At 46.1% G+C, this 23,620-nt stretch overlaps 1 protein-coding gene across 6 annotated transcripts; it reads right to left on the bottom strand.

The window, feature by feature from the left end:
• Window positions 1-534: 534 nt before the first annotated feature.
• On the bottom strand, window positions 535-19,370 carry LOC115561464 (zinc finger protein 658B). 6 transcript variants are annotated; one of them, XM_030381551.1, is made up of 9 exons: window positions 19,318-19,370; window positions 8,965-9,246; window positions 8,713-8,779; window positions 7,248-7,531; window positions 6,997-7,063; window positions 4,643-4,699; window positions 4,208-4,491; window positions 3,964-4,030; window positions 535-1,978 (listed from the first exon to the last, which is right to left on the bottom strand). In XM_030381551.1, the coding sequence occupies exons 1-9, from the start codon at window positions 19,366-19,368 to the stop codon at window positions 1,167-1,169; spliced, it is 1,971 nt and encodes a 656-aa protein (XP_030237411.1). In that variant the 5' UTR covers window positions 19,369-19,370; the 3' UTR covers window positions 535-1,166. The 6 variants fall into 6 exon arrangements, with proteins under 6 accessions (XP_030237411.1, XP_030237412.1, XP_030237414.1 ...); XM_030381552.1 differs by having other exon boundaries at window positions 3,964-4,027; XM_030381554.1 differs by having other exon boundaries at window positions 6,997-7,060.
• Window positions 19,371-23,620: the final 4,250 nt, after the last annotated feature.

The following is a 23,620-nucleotide window of genomic DNA, read 5'->3' as shown; positions in this document are numbered from 1 at the left end:
CTACCAAAATATTAAACAATATGTTCTAAGGTTTTTAATAATATTTTTTCATTTTTACTGTAAAAGGTAGGGAGGGCTTAGCCCTGTTAGCCCATTTATACCAGCCGTCCCTGGTTGTCATTCCCCACTAACGACACATTGAGTCATACAGATGTGTGCTTTATATTGGTCTGTGGTAACAGAGGAGGCCTCTCTTTTGGATGGTGAATGAGATTTCCAACCTGCACACTCGCTGCGCTCCAGGCTCTTGGCCACGCTGCGGTCCGCTGACAGCGAGCTCAAGGCCTCCAGTTTGACACGTGAAGAGGGTTTCATGACTGTCGACTGCCAGTGGGCCCTCCCCTTTTCCGTAGACATAAGGATCCGCAGCTCCTCGTTGTGACTGGAAATGTGGGAGGAGCCAGGGGCGTCCACAAGCAGACTCTCTGAGGTGGCGCCGCGCTGTGTGCTGTGTGTGTCGTGGCAATTTCTCTACCAGAGTTTGCGTCTAAGACAGATGAGATATTTAGATGCCAAAAACACACAATACTTGTAGGCAATCGGTGGTCATATATATTTGCAATAAAAGTACGAACAAAGATACATCACAACATGCATCAACAAAAAATAAAACAGGCATACACTACAATACACCAGTTGTGGCTTGTGACTCCTGGGGGGACCGCAGGGCTTTCATTTTAACAGCAGAGAGATTGAGAGGTGTAAACAGATTGCTTTAGAACGTGTGAGGCAAGAATATGAAACTGAGAGAGAAAAACTCAGTGAATATCTCCTCACGATCCTATAGCTGTCCATACTGCAGGTATGGACAGTTTCTGGTAAGTGGGTAAGTGCAAGATCAGTTTCGAAATATTCTTTGCTTCGATTCTCTAGGTTGCGATTCCTAGCAACCCAGTCAGTCAAACTCCAGTAGAACCAGATGTGGTGCAACCAACTCCAAATGGAAACGCACCATAATGCTTGTTTCCACCCAGCGGTGCGGGGTGAAAAAAAAAAGTGTCCAAAAAAAGGTTATTCTTATTTCTCATCATACTGACATCAATTATTTACAACAGAAAGCGAATCAAAAATTGGAAAGTATCTTTATCATAATGCCAAAAACCTACAGCAGTCATTTCAACAAATACAGGATAGAGGTGTCAATCAAACCGTTCCGTTGCCCAGTGTCAAATCACCCCTTTGCCCGTGTGCTTGAGCATGTGCACACGCAAATTGCTCGGGTCGCTGAAGCTGGCGTCGCACTGCAGACACAAGCAGGGCTTCTCTCTGGAGTGAGTCCTCATGTGGATCTTCAGGTTGATGTTTTGACTGAAGCACTTCATGCATTGGTCACACCTGTAGGGCTTCTCCCCGGAGTGAGACATCATGTGGAGCTTCAGGTTGGTGCTTTGACTGTAGCGCTTCATGCATTGGTCACAACTGTAGGGCTTCTCCCCGGAGTGAATCTTCATGTGGAGGGTCAGGTTGGAGCGTTGACTGAAGCGCTTCACGCATTGGTCACAGCTGAAGGGCTTCTCCCCGGAATGAGTCCTCATGTGGGTCTTCAGGCTGGAGCTGTGTCCGAAGCGCTTCATGCATTGGTCACACCTGTAGGGCTTCTCCCCGGAGTGAGTCCTCATGTGGATGTCAAGGTTGCCTTTCTGTCCGAATCTCTTCAAGCATTGGTCGCACCTGTAGGGCTTCTCCCCAGAGTGAGTCCTCATGTGGATCTTCAGGTAGCCTTTGCTTTGAAAGCGCTTCATGCATTGGTCACACCCGTATGGCTTCTTGCTGGTGTGGGTACCCATGTGGATGGTCATCTTGGTATTGTCGGGAAAACCCTTGCCAAACAAGTCACAGGGCTGGCCCTTGCGGCCTCCCCGATGCCCAGTCAGCTCCCCATTGGGACTGGACATGTGGGAGGCAGGGGCGTCCACATGCAGACCCTCTGAGGTGGCGCCGCGCTGTGTGCTGCGGGCTCCAAAGTCATCGCCGTCTTCTGAAGAGTGGGGGAAAAAAAAGTGTGAATTTGTACATTTGAAAGAAATGATTTAAATGCACGTGTATGTAACATTGATACAGAGTGTTTAAAATGTGTAGTGCTGACAGTTTTTTGAGGGGCGAAATTCCATTTTTTTTTATAGATTTTTTTTTCTTTTACTTTTACTGACTGATCAGTAAGGTTTGTATTTATTTTTATTTTACAATTCAATAGTTATATAAGGATGTTATAACATCAATTCATCTCAACACATAGGCCTGGCCTAAAGGAAAGAGCAGTTGACATGTTGACTGCTTCCAATGTTGTGTTGGACATACTATAAAATGATTTATTGCTTGTTTTGTGAATAATACAGAACATAAGGACCTATAATCGCATTCTATATCGCAAACATTTATATGTTTTGAATTTATTGATGTTTGAGAAAGTCAAACCAGCGTCTGTGGCATCTGTCTTGAAACCCTTCTGGGGTCTCATTTATAAAACTGTGCATGGGATCGTTACTAAAAGTGTACATACGCCCAAAAGCCAAGTTTTGCGTGCGCCAGAAAATATTCGGATTTATAAAACCCTGCGTAAGCACACCGTACGCAATCTTTGCTTTATAAATCACAGAGTGCGTACAAGTGTGCGCAGCTGAATCAGCTTCACGTTCCGCCCTGTACACGCCCCTTTTTAACCATAAATGGTAAATGCAAATGACCTCATGAATGCGATCTGCATATAAAACAGACTCAAGTATACATAATGCAATTATTATGACTTGTCGGAAACAATGGCAGAAGTACTGAGAAAAGCAAAAAAGCGAAATTTCACGGCTGTTGAAGTGGAGACACTTGTTGGTGAGATGGAGGCCCGAAAAGTAGTTTTGTTCGGCGGTCACGGGATTGGGATCGCCAACAACAAAAAGCAGAGTGAGTGGCTGCAGCAGTGAACTCTGTCTGCAGCACGGAGCGCACAGTCCCAGAATTAAAAAAGAAGTGGTCTGACATAAAAGGTACATATTTTTATGTACCAATAAATCGTTATGGTCCGTAAAGACCCTATCCCTCAGAATCCTGCCATTTGCATGGTCCGCCAGAAGTGCCATATGGTGCAGCATTACCACGGCATCACCTCTGTATTTATAGGGTTACGGTAATAAGACTGACAGAGAACACCTTGGATAATCAGTTTGTAATCACCCACGTAAAATGTTCTTGAACATAACCCCTTTTTAATGCCTGATTTGTCATGAAAGCATCAAGAGTAACGGACAACGATTGTGATGAGGAGTGTGGCTTGGTTTTCCACACTTGGGATTTAATTGACATTTGATTATGTGTTTACAGTGTCACATGAAAATATTATGTTATTGACACATGTTGGACAGATGCTTTATTCCATGCAGTCGCGCCGTCAGTGGAGAGTATGGAGTGATTTTTATTTCTATTCTACGGAGATGTTTCTGGAGTTATAACTGAGAAATAACGCAGTTGACTTAAATCATTCTGATTACATAGATTTAACGCATGATACGGGTTGAAATTAAATTTATGAAGGGCGATGATAAAACATAATCGTTCTTCTCACTCTACAATTCTTCTGTCTGACTTCAGTTCACCACCACACCATCCGTGTCGCCAATTCTCCTTTTCCTCCAAACCATGCGTACGCATGGGTCAGAGTTTGCTTAGGGCTGCGCACATTTTCCCGTCAAGTTGTTTTTTTATAGATCACAACCTTGGCGTGGAAAGTCACGTACGCCAATTTCAGCCCCGTTTTGTGCGTACGCAATGGTTTTAAATGAGACCCCTGGGCTCTTGACTTTTTCCATCTTTGAAATGCAACTCCCATGGTTGACTCGTGTTTTATCAGGGCTCTGGTCGAGATGCGCTTTCAAAAGAGGACCAGGCTTTTAGCGCAGGTAGAATCGAGTACATTCTCAGTTAATCCAGGTCGTTTGCTTGCTTGCTTGCATAGATGCAATGTGTATTACTAACCTACAGTGGGCATGCCTCCACCAATATCCTCTTCAACCTTGATTGAAATGGTGTCTGGGGTCTGCTGCTTTCCACATAACGAAGGAAACACACAAGACATATTCTTTCATTTGCACAGAAAAGTTATCAATCCCCACTAACCACACATTGAGTCATAAAGGTGTGTCACTTCTATGGGTGTGTGCTGGAGTTTCAACAGAGGAGGCCTCTCTTTTGGATGCTGAATGAGAAGATGATTTCCAACCTGCACACTCGGCTCCTCGCGGCGGACCAACCGCTCGCCGCGCTTCAGGCTCTTGGCCACGCTGTGGTCCGCAGACAGCGAGCACGAGGCCTCCAATTTGGACGTAGTGAAGAGGGTGTCATGGCCGTCCACCGCCAGTGGGCCCTCCCCTTTTCCGTAGACACTCAGGATGTGCAGCTCCCCGTTGTGACTGGACATGTGGGAGGAGCCAGGGGCGTCCACATGCAGACTCTCTGAGGGGGCCCCGCACTGTGTGCTGCGGTCTCTAATGTCATTGCAGTCTTCTGCAGAGAGGAAAACAAAGACAGAGAGAAAGTAATGGCCTTCATTAATTATTTGCACAAAGGGATACTGTATGTACTTTTTACACACTTGTGTATTGGAAGAAGTATATTTTGACATTCTTTCTTTCCATCTTCTATTTGTTGATCATACCTTTTCCTTGGTCAAGGGTCAAAGGGTCCTGCTGAGAAGGCAACGCTTCATCTCCCCCTTTTAAAGGTCCCATGACATGAAAATCTCACTTTGTGAGGTTTTTTAACATAAATATGAGTTCCCCTAGCCTGCCTATGGTCCCCCAGTGGCTAAAACTTGCGTTTGGTGTAAAACGAGCACTAGCTGTTCTGCTCGCCTTTGAAAAAACGGAGGCTCAAGCGCGCTGATTTGGAATGTCTGTGCTCATGACGTCATGAGGAATCTCGGCTCCTCCCCTTACTCTGCCTGGCCCGCCCAGAGACGTTGGCCCGCCAATGAGACTCGACCGTGCGAGCGCCACATGTGTGTGTGTGTGTGTGAATACACACACTGTAACGCAAGTGTTTCTTGTCGGTTCTTTGACGTGTCTTGTATTTCCACAACGAGACTGTCGTGGGGGTTATCTGACCATGTTTGAGAAGGAATTGGGGGAAAGGAACTTTGGTTTGACTCGCTGAAGTACATGAACTGCGACATGCCGCGAGGCACCATCGCCCGGCAGCGGGCAGCTGGCAGCAGGCAGCGCGCGGTTCAGTCGACTTCAGGTTGATGTGAAAGTGGAAGAACCAGAGACCTCGCAGAACCCGACAAAGTCGTTTGTGATTCATAATATCGTCTGGAGGCGCACACAATATATTATATGATATAGATATCTATGTATCATATGATATTATTTAGATATAGAGCTCCAGGACTGTAACGCAAGTGTTGTACACTTCCTTGTTATTTGGCGCATAACGCGTCGGACTCTCGTCTCTGGTATTTCTACAACGAGACTCGTAGTGGGGGTTATCTCAGCCAAGGTTGAGAATGAATTGGGGGGAAAGAACTTTGGCTTCGACTCCCTCAAGTCAAGAACATGAACCACGACAAGGAGGAGAAAGGGATCTTTGCCGGGCAGCGCTTAGGCACCTCCGCCTCCGGCGGTGGTCCCTCAGCGGGGCTCAAGCGGGAGACATTCGCCGCCAACAATCCCTTTCTCCTCCATGTCGTGGTTCATGTTCTTGAGGGAGTCAAAGCCAAAGTTCCTTCCCCCCAATTCATTCTCAACTTTGGCTGAGATAACCCCCAATACGAGTCTCGTTGTAGAAATACCAGAGACGAGAGTCCGACGCGTTATGCGCCATCACACCAACAGCAGAACGGTTATCCAAATAACAAGGAAGTGTACAACACTTGCGTTACAGTCCTGGAGCTCTATATCTAAATAATATCATATAATAAATAGATATCTATATCATATAACATATTGTGTGCGCCTCCAGGCGATATTATGAATCACAAACGACTTTGACGGGTTCTGCGACGTCTCTGGTTCTTCCACTTTCACATCAACCTGAAGTCGACTGAACTGCGCGCTGCCTGCTGCCGGCTGCCCGCTGCCGGGCGATGGTGCCTCGCGGCATGTCGCAGTTCATGTAGCCTACTTCAGCGAGTCAAACCAAAGTTCCTTTCCCCCAATTCCTTCTCAACCATGGCTCAGATAACCCCCACGACAGTCTCGTTGTGGAAATACAAGACACGTCAAAGAACCGACAAGAAACACTTGCGTTACAGTGTGTGTATTCACATTGATGTGGACGTTGAAGAACCAGGAACGTCGGAATATCGGCTCACACAGCTTTTGGCCGTGATAATATGTATTATATGATATAGATATCTGTGTAGGCTATATGATAATATTTAGATATAGAGCTCCAGGACTCCCGTGTGTTCTAGAATATTTACAGAACACGGCTAAAGGCTGTGTGCGCCTCGCCATTGCGATACATCCACTGTAAACAGAGCGCATGGTACCGTCCCTGGCTGCAAGCTGCTCAGGGCCACACCCCCACCCTCCTCCTTCACACGCCCACCGAAACAGCGCATTTGGGGGAAGCTCAATGTGCGACTGGCTCGGAGTGGCTGTAACTCTGCACCACGGCTGAATTTCAGGAACGTCTTTGAATACTGTGTTAGTTGCCCACTAATACCTACATTAAAGAATACATAAAATAGCATGTCATGGGACCTTTAAGGATGTGGGGAGGTCATAAATACACAACCCAGGTCATCTGTTTCCTATCACCTGTTTTACCAATACTGTAGTTATATTGGGAATAAGAGCTGATCTCAGCATTCCTGACACCTGTCTGCCATGAAGAAGATGTAAATTATTCTACTGTGTAATCCTGTGTAACTGTGTAATCCTAGGGCTCTGATCCTGATGAGCTTTCAAAAGAGGACCAGACTTTTTAGCGCAGGTAGAATCGAGTACATTCTCAGTTAATCCAGGTCGTTTGTTTGCTTGCTTGCATAGAATGTGTAATACTAACCTACAGCGGGCATGCGTCCATCAATATCCTCTTCAACCTTGATTGAAATGGTGTCTGGGGTCTGCTGCTTTGACATAAAGAAGGAACACGCATAAGACATTCTTCAATTTACACAGAATAGTTTATATAATAGTTAATCCCCACTAACGACACATTGAATCATAAAGGTGTGTGCTTTCAATGGGTGTGTGCTGGAGGTGTAACAGAGGAAGCCTCTCCTTTGGATGGTGAATGAGGAGATGATTTCCAACCTGCACACTCAGCTCCTCACGGCGGACCAACCGATCGCCGAGCTCCAGGCCCGTGGCCTTGCTGTGTTCTGCAGACAGCGAGTTTAGGGCCTCCACTTCTGATGCAGTGAAGAGGGTGTTATGGCCGTCCAGCGCCAGTGGGCCCTCCCCTTTTCCGTAGACACTCAGGATCCTCAGCTCCCCGTTGTGACTGGCCATGCGGGAGGAGCCAAGGGCGTCCACATGCAGACTCTCTGAGGTGGCGCCACACTGTGGGCTGCGGTCTCGAAAGTCATCACAGTCTTCTGCAGAGAGGGGGAAAAAAGATAGAAAGTCATGTTTTTATACATTAGTTGCACTAAAGGAACAGTGTAGTGAAAGAAACAATTTAAATGCATGTATGTAACATTGACACAGAGGGTTTAAAATGTGACACAGATTTTGGAGAGGGATGTCTCCTCCAGCCCAGACCTCCCTACCCTGCGTTCACACCAAAAGATGCAAAAAGTTGACGCGCATCGTGATCCCATTCAAAGTGAATGTAGAGACGCGTTGCTGCTTTGCTGCCGCAGCATTTGCTGCCGAGAAAACGGGCAGCAAAACTTGATTTGCGGCGCGTCAAAATCTGATTTGCGGCGCGGCATGCCCGTGCCCGCTGCCGGGCACGGGCGAAGGGCGCGTTCACGTATTTTGCGGCGCGTCAAATGCTGCTCGAGTTGAAATATTTAAACTTTTGACACGCGTCAAAAGTTTGACGCGCCGCAAAACTTGATTTGACGCGCCGCAAAACTCAGGCGTCAACGCGTTCGGGCAGCAAATGCATCTTTTGGTGTGAACGCAGGGCTAGAATCAAAACTCAAGCGGGTGACCAGGTTGAAGACACTGAACGAACACCCGCGCAAAATTATCTGAAAACAATATTTACTCATAATATCCAACACATGGCAACTCCAATGCTGTAAAAAACCTTTAATTTCTTTCTGTTATTCATTTTGGCAGATTGATATTAAACTTGACAAGAGTGAGCGTTTGCCGTTTGTCACACAGTCAGCTATAAACATCGTATTTCCTAAACTTTGCAATCTATGATAAATGCATAACTTAATTAATAATCCGGATGTGTCCGACTTTTCCCTGAAATGTCACCGGAACGTGCCAGGATGTATCTGACTTTTAGTAAGACTCCGGCTGCAATTATTCTATTTTGACAATAACAAGCGACAATGTGACAATCCCTGTAAACTGATCAGTTTACATTTATACATTTTGAATTCATTGATGTTTGAGAATGGTAAACCAACTCATGTGGCATCCGTCAGAAACCCTTCTGGGCTCTTGAAATGCAACTCATGTTTAATCAGGGCTCTGGTCATGATGCTTTTCAAAATAGGACCTGGCTTTTTAGAGCAGGTAGAATCAAGTACATTCTCAGTTAATCCAGGTTGTTTCCTTGCTTGCTTGCATAGATGCAATGTGCATTACTAACCTACAGCGGGCATGCCTCCATCAATATCCTCTTCAACCTTGATTGAAATGGTGTCTGGGGTCTGCTGCTTTCGACATAAAGAAGGAACACACATATTCTTTCATTTGCACAGAATAGTTGATATAATGTAATAGTTAATCCCCACTAACGACACATTGAATCATAAAGGTGTGTGCTTTCTATGGGTGTGTGCTGGAGGTGTAACAGAGGAAGCCTCTCTTTTGGATGGTGAATGAGGAGATGATTTCCAACCTGCACACTCAGCTCCTCACGGCGGAACAACCGATCGCCGAGCTCCAGGCCCGTGGTCTTGCTGTGGTCCGCAGACAGCGAGTTCAGGGCCTCCATTTCAGACGCTTTGAAGAGGGTGTCATGGCCGTCCAGCGCCATTGGGCCCTCCCCTTTTCCGTAGACCCCCAGGATCCTCAGCTCCTCGCTGTGACTGGCCATGTGGGAGGAGCCAAGGGCGTCCACATACAGACTCTGAGGTGGCGCCGCACTGTGGGCTGCGGTCTTGAAAGTCATCACAGTCTTCTACAGAGGGGGGGAAAAAAGATAGAAAGTCATGTTTTCATACGTTAGTTGTACGAAAGGAAAAACGATTTAAATGCATGCATGCAACATTGACACAAATTTAAAATGTTTTCTGCAGACACAGATTTTGGAGAGGGATGTCTCCTCCAGCCCAGACCTCCCTAGAATCAAAGCTCAAGCGCGTGACCAGGTTGAAGACACTGAACGAACACCGGGGCAAAATTATTCTATTTTGACAATAACAAGCGACAACGTGTCATTCCCTGTAAAGTGATCCGTTTACATTTATACATTTTGAATTCATTGATGTTTGAGAATGGTAAACCAACTCATGTGGCATCCGTCTGAAACCCTTCTGGGCTCTTGCAATGCAACTCATGTTTTGTCAGGGCTCTGGTCATGATGCTTTTCAAAAGAGCACCAGGCTTCTTAGCGCGGGTAGAATGAATAGTAGGGTGGAGCATAAACTATAACATTTTTAGGGGTAGCTCAAGTGCCTCAAAGATTACGAAATTTATAAAAATGCAACGAATTACACAACTTTTAGGAGTATCTCTACCAATTTATTTTAAACACTATTTATTTTGAACACAGTAGTAGTGAATTCTTGTTCAGTATCTGACGACTAATATCAGTCTAACAATGTCCAGCAAACTCTAGATATATTGTTTTCATGGCAGCCCGGACAGAGTCTGTTTCCTGCTATAAGGATACAATCTGCAATGGTCCTCAACAACTTGCAGCAGGAATTATAGCTGCGTTTCATCACAGGTTAGTAATCCACTGTACTCCTGAATGAGTGCCACTCCACGTTCAGGTTGGTCATTGCCAACATTAAGAGACTTGACTGCTTCTGTAGCCTGCTTGTAATCATCTCTGTCCTGCCACAAGTCCAGATCAACCGCGAGAAATCCATCTGGAAGTTCCATGATTCGGATCAGTTTCATTGACTTTGCAGTGACAAAGTCTTCTAAGTTCTTGTCATTGAATGAATCCAGATCAACAGTGATTGGCTTGGAATGATCGTGCTCTTGGTTTTCTTCATTCTACATGGCACTAACCATCCGTCTCTTGGTTGACGAACTGACCCGACTGTCGAAGAAAGCCAAGCCAACAAGTTCCTGTGACAAGTACCATAAGTGTTTGGAAAACTTGCTTGATGTTGATGTGGATTGATGAGTATTCAAGCAGTGACTTAAGTAGCAGCAGGTCGATGGAAGGAGCACCTGATGCCTGAGGAGCAGAGATCCAGGCTTTCAGGTAGACACGTACTGCGAACACACACACACACATCACGTAACCCTCTCTCTTCTGCGGGAGTCAGTTTGAACTGAGCCTTGAACATCCAGATCTTGAGACTGTATAGAACTTTGGACATCCAACGGGCGTGGTGCATTGCACCAGGTGACATGAATCGCACTCCTCGTGCAGGAGCAGCACCGAGAAACACAATCACGAGTTCCAAGAATTCTTTATAGTCATCTCTTGGTAGACTCTGTTCAAGATGCTTGTTGACGTAATCAATGGTGCTTTGCTTAATGTCTTCCACAAGACCTGCCACATCATCAGCTGCAATCCCCAGTTCATACTTTGCTGTGTCAATAAATCCCCAGTATTCCTGGAACCGTTTGAAGAGTGGAACTCCGGGAGAAGATGTGGCTCCCATACATACTTGGAACACTGCACCAATTATCAGTTCCATAATGTGTTGCCTACAAGCCAGTGACAAGAGCTCTTTCTTAAGCTTCTGCTCTAGAAGGACACAGGCACTAGCAATCCGAACAGTGTTTGAGCTGGTGGTGTCAAAGCACATAGCTCGGATGCTGTCTGCTAAGCCCCAGTCTTGAATGGCTCAGAAGACAGCAGCAGCCTGTGCCTCTTTTGTCCACAAAGTTGATTCTGATCGAATAAAACCACCATAAACAGATTATCCAGTATCTGGGCCAAATTTTGCAACTTAACATGGTGTTTTCAATCAATGAATAAGAGAAGGTTTCTTAGGGAATAGGTAAACTGCCTTCAATCAGAAAACATATTCTTCAGCGCAATCTAGTGGCCATATATTTATTTGCGAGTGTTTGGCTTGGTGCATTCGATTGCCCTGAACTTTAAATAGAGGTGTCAAGTGTCAAAATTGTAAGATATCTTATATATACCTTATTTGTGTCTCATAGTAAGACAGCGCTCCCAACTGATAACGACCAACTGATACTGATAATTATTACAGGTGGAAATGTTATCGTCCACTTATGCTGTGTTCCATGGCTTTATTCACTTTAACCAAGTATTATCCCCATTGAATATTTCACTTGCACTACAATCTTTCTTTTGGCCCAAAGATGACATTATCGCCCTTGCAGTTGTGGAGATATAATCTCTTTACTTTGGGTATGTTCTTTCCTGAAAAAAACGTTTCCCCTGATAACGAAAATGGTATAGAATATCGATCTTTTTCCAGGAATAGTGTTGAAGTTAGAAAATCCAGTATCGTGACTGACAACCCTACTAGAAACGCGATTGTGATTATTCAGTTAGAGCTACAAGAAACTTGAAAGTTAAAAAATACATATCTTTGCTACTACCTCTGACATTTAGTTATGTACATTTGCATCAAATCATGCAGGTCTACATATAACTTGGCGATAGCTTGCAACTGTGGACTGAAATCACTTCATGGCACAATGTGACCGCTCGATAAATAAGTAAACAAAGAGAAGTTTGTTATTTTTTAAACACATGTGTGGAAGCTAACATTCAGCTTCAGTCTGAGCTAGGATGATTTTTCTGAGCACCCCCAAAACCAGGCCGGGTGCCTGGCAAAAAGAGGCCCGTTCACGATTCTGATTATATTTTGGGCAAGTGAACATTACATTCGGGCTAGTCCTGTTAAAAAACGATATGGGGATTTTCCCATTGTGTGGTGGTTTGTTGCTTGGGGATCTGTCACGGCATGGAATATGCCTATTCCCGAGCCGACGCTCGGGAATAGAACAGTGGCGTGAAGCTTAGCGGGGCGGCGGTGTGGGCGGCGGTGTGGGCTAGTCCGTCGGAAATAATGGGAGCGTTCGTTTTGGTGCTGCGCTGCGCCGGCGGTGTGCGTTGGGCTTCAGCTGCACCTTCTTGCTGCTTAGGAAGCGCACTCTCGTCCGGGCGCAGCTATATGGTTTCGGTGTGCGAGCGAACAAAACTGTTGCATCTCCGCAAAATCAATTATATTTGTCTTGGCATATACGTTGTATGTAGTGGTATGTGTCCATACATGTATAGTCACTGTCAAGGCCGGATGTAATGATATTTAATCGGTACATTTTAACTTTGTGTGACGACGGGTTTGACGACGGGTAAACACCCCCGTCTGTATCGAGTGTATTGGTATAGGCGTCGATTACGCCGGGGACGCGTCCCCACCAGATTTGTCAAGAATCATTTTGTACCCACCACTTTTTAATAAAAAAAATCGAGTTGAATTATTATGGATTATTGCTAGGCCTGTAGCGGATTCGAATTGTATCCGAATCCGTTCGGTTCGTTTACCACAGTTCGGAGCATTCTGGAGATCCGCGGATTTCGGTTTCATGAAGGCATTGCCTTATGTAGCGTATTTTGCCTACTGTAGCCTACGTCCGATACAAAGGGTGTTTAGGACCCAGCGGAATGCATTCTCTCCAGTGCTGCCCGAGCCAATGAGACTTTTCCCGCCCCTCCCTTCAGCCTGTCAGCATTCAAAACAAACTGGGCTTTAAACGATTCCTAAATTTAAAGAAAGTAATTGATACAATTATATTCTAAATATACGGGAGATAAATACAAACGGGTGATAAGCGGGATAACGGCCTTCGAGGTCGACCGGTTCGATAGAAATAATGGACAGGTAGAGGCAACTCTGGCTTCATGCTGCACTCGTCGCCAGAGTTCTAAGCCTCGTCGGCCGTTATCCCTTACATGTTACACTCAGTGCACCATGTTTTCAAATGCATTTAGGGGAACATTTATTGCACAAAAAAGCCTTGCAAATTGTCTGATTGCAGTCAATTAACACATTGCAAATAGCCTGTGGGTCTCATTCATTTTTGTGTTTCTCCCCCAAACCCTCCGTCAAAAAAAAGTCTGCCTTTTTACTATCACGGACATGATCCTAATCCGAACCGTATCCGAAACCAAGGCCCAAAACGGTTATCTGAACCGAACCGAGGACACACTGATCCGTTTCACCACTAATTATTACACGGGTCTTCTCAATGCCCTGGAACGCTCCGTTCACTTGCATGGGCTCTTCACAACTTTGCAGTGAATACTAGATATAAATTGACCGCTGTCAAGGAAAACAAAGGACTTTTTGCCTATAATGACGTCTTTGGTATCACTCCTCAAGTAGTCCGGTAAAGTAGTCCCCAGCGTCTTCGGTTGCTAAGCGACGTCAACGTCTTTGGCTGACTATTTCTCTGCTGATCAACACTACGAATGCTGGCAACAAATAAATTGTAACAAGCCACACCATGTGAAGTCATTTTTTCGTTTTGGCACGTAGCCATGTAATAAGCGGGATATTGTATAGAACGTCGCCGGTCGAATTTAAGCCCCTTCAGTGGGAAGCAAGACACCCTCGCACCCTCGCTGCGCTTCGGTGTCCTGTTCGCCCTGTCGGGGCTTATTTTCCCGATAATGACCGGCATTCTATACATTATCCCTTACTTATTACACGGCTCTTCTCAATGTTGTAGACTACATTCGTATTCGGTTGCTAAGCGACGTGAACTACTTTGGCAAATTATTTCTCTGCTGATCAACGCTACAAATGATAACAAATACAAAGTTATTTTTTCAATTTGGCAAGTAGCCATTACTAATAATACCAATACTCTTTGGCTGGGATGATGAGGCATCAGACAATCAAGTCATTGTAGCCTGAATACATAGGTAAGAAGCACCAGAGCCGGTTGCTAGTACCATGGACAGTATCAGAACGATAACCTGTTGACCTAAATGGATGTGGTAGGCTACACCACGGGATGCATCTGCAGACCACTGCCACATAAATAAAGGTAAGACGCGATATTTATTGCTTAAGATTTGCTGGTGCTGTGGCAAGGTCTTTTGTGTTTTTTGCACTCAAGTGGTCGGCTGTTTTAACTTGCAATTGATAGTCGGTGGAGTCAGTCTCTTGTTGACACAAAGTGACTTTTGGTCATTCTTGCATTGCTTGAATTCTGGAATAATTGTGGGGGGGAGTTCATGAGTTTTGGTCAGAATGCCTGATGCAGGCTAGTTTTGATGGAATGCGTGTTGTGAATTGAGAACAGCCAGCTCCTGATGTGATACAGCGTTCAGCTGTGCGTGCAAGAAATATATTTTTCTTTTTCAATCGTGACGACTTTTGTAGTGCTGTGTGTAGCCACACCTTTGGCCCTTCTGAACTTAAACACGCAGTTAAATTCCTTTCCTAGCTCCTCTTGTTTATGTTGTTAGCTTAGCCATATCATTTCACATTGTCAACTTTGGATACATGGAGCAGAACATAGTTGGTATTTGTCCGATGCTTTTTGAAAACGTTTTCTTCATAAAACGTGCCAGACAGATTTTGTATACATTTTATTCCTTAGTAATTAGCTACATGGTTATGCCGTCTTTCAGAACCTGTCATTACCGGCACCAAAGAGAGAAAAAAGAGTGCAACCTCATTGTACCCACCATTTCTAAAAATGCACTTCCGAATGCGTCTCTGTCCCCAGCACATTTCAAACCAAACTGACGCCCATGGGTATGTACCAATTTGGGGTGGGTCTGTCTAACAGATAAGCGATGTGTGTTAGTTGGATAGGGGAGGCGAGAGGGACAGAAACTATGATGTGCTGTCCTAGTCCCTCAGTTACGTGAGGTATGGTGTCGACCATTAACAAACCATTACCGACGATTACCATTACCAAAGGACTTTGGTTTGGCTGAATGTAGCCTAGTCTTAACTTATTATATTTTACTTATTTGTTTGATTTGATTTATTTGATTGTGCAGGGCCCCGTTTCCCGAAAGCATCTTTAGCCTAAGTGGATCGCAGAGTGGGTCGTACGAGCATCGTACAGTTTTCACACCGTTTCCCGAAAGCATCTTTGGCAGAGTCGGCTCCAGAGCAGATCTACTGGAGGGGCATGGGTCGCCAGCAGGGGGGCACTGCCTTTTGTGAAATATTTTAACGCAAAAAAAGGGGGAGGGCTGTCGTGGATGCTAAACGCAAATAAATGGAGTTTAACCACCTCTGCTATGTCATAAATAGTTTATTCACATCAACAGTTTATGAACCTCCAAAAAAATTAAGTAGGCCTGGCACTGTTTATAAACCTTGAGAACAGCCTCCACAATAATCAAAAAAAAACCTGACAACATATAAGCTTTAAGCCCAGTTCAGACCAAAGATTCACCTTGCAACTCCTTGCGACGTTCTAAAACTGGGCCGTTCACACTGGCTGCAACGCGCTGCATCGGGCTGCTGTGAACGCTCTGGCACAGCTGAGAGCCGCAACAGCATTATTTGCGTAGGTTAGGTTAGATTAGTTAGGTTTGCAATTAGTTTTATTTTTATTTTGCTTGAGAGTAGGCTAGAGTTACTGTGTTTTGTCATTCTCCGGATATCGGATATTTCAATCGGATATTTTTATGCTGAAGTGGACAGTACGGTACCGGGAGAGTAAGGCCGTGACGTACAAGTTGTTCTGTGCTCTGATTGGCTGAAGAGAAATGGTTAAATTGCCGCGTTCTAAAACTGGACCTTTCGATTTCCGCAGCATTAAGAAGACCCGTGTAATATAAGGGATAATGTATAGAACGCCGGTCATTATCGGGAAAATAAATAAAATAATGACATGTGGTAGGAGGGGCATTAATGACCGCTAGGGGGGGCACGGCCCCCAAATGCCCCCCCTTAGCGCCGACACTGATCTTTGGTAACGAACGTCTTGAAAACGCTCGTAGCTAACGAGTGCTTCAGGGTACTCGTAGGACGCTAAGAGCCTCGTTAGCCTACTATAGCCTCAGTGGCGTAACCAGCGGACATTCCTAGTATTGGATGCGTTTTATTATAACACATTGGTAATGGTGTATCACGTGCGTCTGAGCCTAATGTGGGCCATTATGTTCTTAGTTTGAGAGAGACAGTCCAGGAAATGTTTGAGCAGGCAGGGCACTTAAAATGTGTGAGAGAAGGTGGGGGGGATTTGTGCAGACTGACATAGGCTACTCATAAAACGTAGCCTAAAATAATGTAAAATAAAAAAATAAAAAAATATTAATTATAAAAATATTAAAAAAAATGCAAAGGAGCAGGCAAAAGGCTGGGATATGGTGGGGATTGGTCACGTTGACGGGAATGTTTAGTGACATGTTGGAGGGTGGAGGGGGTTAAAAAAAAGTCTCAATCACTCTTCGACGTGCATGAAAACCAGCCACGTAGTTTTGAGGGAGGCCGTCCTCACACCGATCTTCCTCGTCGTCATCGTCCTCAATGTCCTCCGGTTCAACCAAAGCTACCCCAGCCTTAGCTGCAATGTTGTGCAACATAGCTGTCACACATATCACAGCGCATGACTTGGCCGGCGAAAACTGGAGCCCTCCGCTGGACTTGTGAAGGCATCTAAAGCGCAACTTCCACCTCCCGATCGTGCGCTCAGGATTAGGACTGATATATATGTCGGCCTAGGCTTAATCAATTGTTTTTTAATATCTTTAGCATTCATATTATTGCAATCTATTCTTTTCGTAGGCTACTCTGCGGTTGGCCTTGATGGGGAGATATTTTAACCCTTTTTAACCCCATTTTCCCTCAACATTCCTGCGTCTCCCCCTGCGTCATAGCCCGTTTCAGCACCATGTCAGTGGACAGGTACAATCCTACGATCGTCGTGAGTGCAGCGAATGCGCGTTCACGTTAATGGCGCGTTTCCACTGCAGGGTGCGGAACGGATCGGATCGCAAAGGTGCGGATCGGGTCGCGTTTCCACCGCCAATAGTGGGCGTGACCCGGACTTTGCCGTACCCGTTCCGGCCTCGTTCTCGGGACTCCTCCGTTGGGGTACCGAAAACGAGACGAGACGCCTGAAAGGGTCCCGGGAAATTCTAGCTACACAACCCCTCCGTTGATTGGTCGACAGAATCATCACTTCCGGGTGACGCGGGGATAAAAACAAACAAACAGTAGCCTCGAGGTATTATTCTTTACAATTAACATGTCGCGTAAAACGCTTGCTTGGGCGAACAAGGAGGTGGAGACGTTCGTCTGCATTCTTGGGAGGAAGAAGTTGTTTACGATGTTTACGTAGCTGCCGCGGCGATCGACATCCGGCCTACCACTAAGGGTACTGTCGGCAGTGGAAACGCGACCTCGGAACTGAGCTGGGCTATACCGCCCCCTACCTACCGCACCTTTGCGATCCGATCCGTTCCGCACCCTGCAGTGGAAACGCGGCATAAGAGGAGTTTCGGGAAACGCTCCAAAGAAATTATCGATGGTTCGAAAGATCCATCTTTCGAACCATCTAACGAGTGAAGATCCATCGATATCGGGAAACGGGGCCCTGATCCTTAAGACCCTCAACACACTACCCTTCAACATAGACATAACAAGTAGGTGGACACTTGAGTACAGCTAATAGAAAGCCAACTGACAAAAGCATGTAAACATACTTATAGAAAAAGTAGAAATAAAATAATTAATGTTTTGGTTTTCTTTACTTTAACAGGTCCAGTGTGATGACTGTGAACGATGGTTTCATGCCCTGTGTTTGGCATCGGACAGCAACAGTTATGAAAAGGCCAAGAAAGGAGACTGGGAATTGTATCTTCTTGTGCAAATAGTGTTTCTTTGAAACTAAAAGTTTTGAACTTGCAAAGGCATATGTTAACTAAGCCTGCAGTTAATAAATAGAGGAAGCAGTAAAATTCCATAAAGAGTTGTGTTTTATGTGTCCTGTTTAGTAATACAATTGGATACTGGTTTGGAGTCTCTGGGTCACATGGCATGGAAGCTATTGAAGAAATATGATAATTCCTGCATATTAATATTAATCTAAAATAGAGGAAGCACCAAAATGCAATACAAAGTGGTGTCTTATTCTTAGGCTATAGATGGCATGGAGCTATTGAAAGAAATATGATAAAACAAACACATCACGTCTGCATTAAAGTGGAAAGGAAGCAATCAAATAAAACATGTCTATAGCACTAGTTAAATATTTAAATATACCATAAATACAAATAAAGTCGGAAATATGTCCCGTTATTCAGAATGAAGCACTAACACGTTGCATTAATTACAATGTTTTCAGCCTGTGCGCCGCCATCTCTGTTTTCAGAATACGATGACGTCACGAGAATGGTTGGTATTAACATTCTATGTTGTTTACATAGCGGCTCATAGCCTCACAGGTAGCTTACTGCCTCAACAAAATGGATATGGACGAATGGGATAGACCCACCAATGAGGGCAGGCATCCAATTGCCTATGCTTTTGAGCCAGTAAGAGAAGTCGGAGTTTTAGTGCCCCCAACAGAGCCTGACTATGGAGGAGAAATAGATGAAGGAGAGAGAGATGTATCTGAGCGCACAGGAAACAATCGGTGGTGCTTGTGTGGGGTTTGTGTCCCTATGTCCACCGACATGGAGAGTGTCTGCTGCCATGAAATGAACCTGTAGTAATGCAGTTTAAGATATGTATATATATTGCACATTATATATTATTATATTTTTTATATATATATATATATATATAATAATTATTATAATATAATAAGATAAGAAAAGTAAAGTACACGGGTGCAGCAGCTGGGCTCCACGCTGCCTTACAGTTGTTAATTTCATGATACAAGTAATTGTCGTGCCATTTGGGTGTGCACATGAATATGCGAAAATAGTGCAACCGACGGTGTTTGCAAATGGATTATTTCCGATAACAATGCATTATTTTGGCGATGGATTAGAAATTATCAAGAGCATGGAGCGAGCTAGTCTGCAAACAAGACAATCTTCAAACAGTGAGTGTACCTGTTCTAATTTATCTGTTTCTCTAGTAGTAGAAGCTAAGTGTACCTCTCGTTCCTCTGCCTGGCAAGCACGTTTCTGAGCTCTTTCGCTGCGCATAAGAGCAGCGCCCGGGTCCGATCTGACGGGTATGTCCGAGTCTCCAGCACTATATCCACTAAAATTAAAAATAGTTGGCACAGCATCTGGCTTCAGGCGATTGGTGGGACGGCGAACAAATCTCCCATCTTCAGAAAAAGCTCCCTCTTCGATGTAATCAGCCTCTATAAAGTGGTCGCTACATACTCTCTGCCCTGATCCCATTGGGGGGCTGAGGCGTTTCAATGCAGCTAACCATCTTCGGAGCACTTCAGGCTTCTTGACGGGAATTACATGGAAATGAACTATTCTACCGCTCTCCTTTAACCGATAAAATTCGTTTGAGCAGCCAGGGGCAATACAAAAGGACCCCCCTGTTCTTCTTCCAATATCCGACATGTTTATTTTAAAGAGCCAACCATTCTGATGACGTAGCGCCTGCATTTTTAAAACATGGCTGCGCCCTAGAGGCGAAAGTCGTTATAAACATGTCATTTTACGGTGAAACTACTTGAATTTCAGTATTGATGAAAATCCATGTGTTTCCAAAAATGAAAAAACAAACAAAAAATTGACACAGTTCTCAGTGCTTCATTTCCACTTTAAACAAACGGGATGTCTAAGTTAACCTTTCCGTGTCATTACATGTTATATCACATTATATTAACTTATAGCTTCATTTTGCACAAAAGAACACCAACTCACCTGCAAAAGACAGATATTACATTCCGTTTCAGGGAACAGCTTACCATGCACTTCTTTCTTCTTCTTGTCAGTTTCCGGCAGTTTGGACGCTGTCCAGCGTATTACTGCCCTCCACAGGTCCGATGATGAACTACATTTCTACATACAGTCCCGGGGTCATTTGTAACCGTTGCGTACGCACAAAACGGGGCTGAAATTGGCGTACGTGACTTTCCACGCCAAGGTTGTGATCTATAAAAAAACAACTTGACGGTGACGGGAGAATGTGCGCAGCCCTAATCAAACTGACCCATTTATACAGAGGTGAGCGCCGTGGTAATTCTGCACCATATGTCACTTCTGGCGGACCATGAAAATGGCAGGATTCGGAGGGAGAGGGTCTTTAGGGAATAGGGACCATAACGATTTATTATAGGCTACATAAAAATATGTACCTTTATGTCAGACCACTTCTTTTAATTCTGGGACTGTGCGCTCCGTGCTACTGACTGAGTTCACTGCTGCAGCAACATGTTGCCACTCACTCTGCTTTTTGTTGTTGGCGATCCCAATCCCGTGACCGCCGAACAAAACTACTTTTCGGGCCTCCATCTCACCCACAAGTGTCTCCACTTCAACCTCCGTGAAATTTCGCTTTTTTGCTTTTCTCAGTCCTTCTGCCATTGTTTCCGACAAGACATAATACTTTCATCTGAGTCGGTTTTATATGCAGATCGCATTCATGAGGTCATTTGCATTGACCATTTATGGTTAAAAAGTTGCGTACGGTGTGCGTACGCAGGGTTTTATAAATCGGAATATTTTTTGCCGCACGCAAAACTTGGCTTTTGGGCGTACGTACACTTTTAGTAACGATCCCACGCACAGTTTTATAAATGAGACCCCAGGCTTTTATTTGTTTCAATCACTGAACTTTCGAACAAAACTCTTGCTCAGCAAAGATGGGAAATACTATAACGTTTATTAATTAAACCAGTCTGAATATTCCTACTGTACGTAGGCCTATACACATGACCAGACTATCAATAACGGCTGCACTAACGCACGCACACACACACATGCACACACACACACACACACACACACACACACACACACACACACACACACACACACACACACACACACACACACACACACACACACACACACACACACACACACACACGGTGGCGGAGTGGTAATCGGGAGAGTCGGGAGAATTCCCGGTGGGACGCTAACGGTTCGGGGCTGTCGGGCTGATTACTGCAGGATAACAATATTGCGTTTATAAAAGTTCATTGCAGCGCCGTCCGGCAGCCAGAGCTTTGCGTCCGCAAACCTCTCACAAACTGTCAATGTCGCATCCAAGTCGATTTTGTCTAGAGGGGAGCAACTGAGCGGCCCCTCCCGAAGTGGTACAGCCCAGGTGGGCCTTGAACTGCGATTGGTCAGAAAGACGTAACAGCTAATGACAACATTGAACTCTCGTGCAGGCTCGAACAGAGTGACACACAAACACACACACACACTAGTGGTGGATTTAATGATTCGTTTCCGTCACCCAGTTCGCGTGATTCAGTTCGCCACGAGGAGTCGTTCGCGAATCGTTCGTTCGTTTGTTCGTTCAGTCGAGTTTCCGGTAGAACTAACTTCACTGAGTCTGACTGACTCAGCTGAGAACCGTGCAATGGGGTCCATTCCATGATGCGATTTACCGCTACCGGAAACCAGGCTGAACGAACCGAAACTAGGCTGAATCGCGAACAACTCCTCCCAGTTCAGTCGAGTTTCTGGTGAATCGATTCACCGGAAACTCGTTCTAAAGACTTGTTCAACTCGTTCTAAAGACTTGTTCATTCGAACCGGTTCGTGAACGAACGAGCCAACACTAACACACACACACACTTTTAAGGAGTTTTTCACCCGCTCCGTATCCTTGCTTGCCCCAACAAGTTCCTGCGGAGTGTTTGTTGTTTTGTTTCCGGTGTAGCAAGATCCGGGGGGTATACCACGAACCTCGCTGAACATACCCAGGCTTTCTTGGGAAAACCTGGCTCGACAGAGCCGCAACTCGCAATCAGTTAAATGGTACCACGACGCTCACTTTAGATTAAATTAGTTGAACCAGGTTCTATTTCATGTAGGCTATGCCGTCTAGGCTTCGCCTTATGGGCTTGTCCCGCTGAAAATTCAAACTATGCACCAATCAGCGTGGGCACCGCCCACATTTCCCACGGTATCGTGTCTATATAACGCGGTGTATACCGTCGCTCATCCTCCCTTTTCTTTCAGCACTTGGGCTTATCAGCGAGAATTGAGAACACTACATAAGAAGAAGATGACTTCAACACGGATCTCCCAAGCCGTTGGCTCAGGCGAGGCCGCAGACAAACTGCCCTTTTCAGGGCCACCTGAGAGCGCTCCTGGAGCAAGGTCCTTTTCAGGACTCCTATGCGCCTCCTGTCCTGCCTCCCTGGCACCGGGTGACGGGCACTTGGCGTGCTTTCGGTGCCTCGGCGCCGACCACGCCGCGGCTGCTATGGCGGCCTCCGTCTCCTGTGTCGCCTGCCGGGAGCTGCCTGAAGAGGGGATCCTCTCCAGGCATCTCTTCTTTTCCCCTGCGGTGGACCTGGCTGACGCCATCAACCTGTTCAGGGCCGGCCCTGACGACAACGATGGCATCATCGACGCCGCCGACGACGCCGACGACGACGCCGACAACGACGCTTCCATGGATGAAGTCTTCGGCCACTCGGCGTCTGGTTTTTCCCGCTCCCGGGTTTCAACCGCCACCGCCGTACAACACGAGAGGCCGCGCCGGATGGCCGATCTCTTCGGGGAGATCGTGGGTGAGGCGGTGGCCATCAAGGGGATTCCCATACCGGCCCCGCCTCTCGCCCCCGTATCTGACGATATGCAGGGTGCTTTCGCACCCCATCTTCTTCCCGACGGGTTACCCAGTGCCCCTTGTTCCCGCCTGTGCAGCACTTGTTCACTTGTTTTCCAGCGCCATCCTCCAGCTGTGCCAGCCGATAGCCGGCCGGCATATGGCGTGGGCTACCATGATCCAAAGGGTCATATGGCTCTCCCACACTGCGGTGCCGGAACAAGAGCGGGCCAGCCTCGTCCAGGGTCCATTAGCACCGGATGGCCTATTTGGTCCCCGGTTCTCCAAGGTTCTCGCGCACTAGCAGTCTGTCCGTGAGAATCGTTCCCGGTTCGGGGCGATTCTCACGGGCTCCTCCCACCAGCAGGCCGGGAGGAAGCGGGGTCCAGGCCGGTCCCAGCGCCACCTGCGTCCTACGCTTGTGGTGCGTTCCTCCATGTTGCCTCTTTCCCTCCCTCAGCCCGGTGGCTGTAGGGTGGCGGTCGGACGGCGTGTTCACATGGCCTCTGGTTCACCTGCTTCTAAGAAGCGGCGTCCCTTGGAGCCTCGTGGACGGATCAGAGACTCGTGGCACGAGCCCGTGGATACGGCCGCTTGTACCGGTCTCCTGGTTCCCCACATTATTCCCTCTACCTCCCTTCAACAGTTTGTGGGAGGTGAGGAGACGGGTCCGTGCGCTGTGGCTACAGCCTGCGGACA

Source organism: Gadus morhua, chromosome 16, assembly GCF_902167405.1.
Source record: "Gadus morhua chromosome 16, gadMor3.0, whole genome shotgun sequence".
Lineage (NCBI taxonomy): Eukaryota > Metazoa > Chordata > Actinopteri > Gadiformes > Gadidae > Gadus > Gadus morhua.
This window is presented reverse-complemented; position numbering and strand designations above follow the sequence as displayed.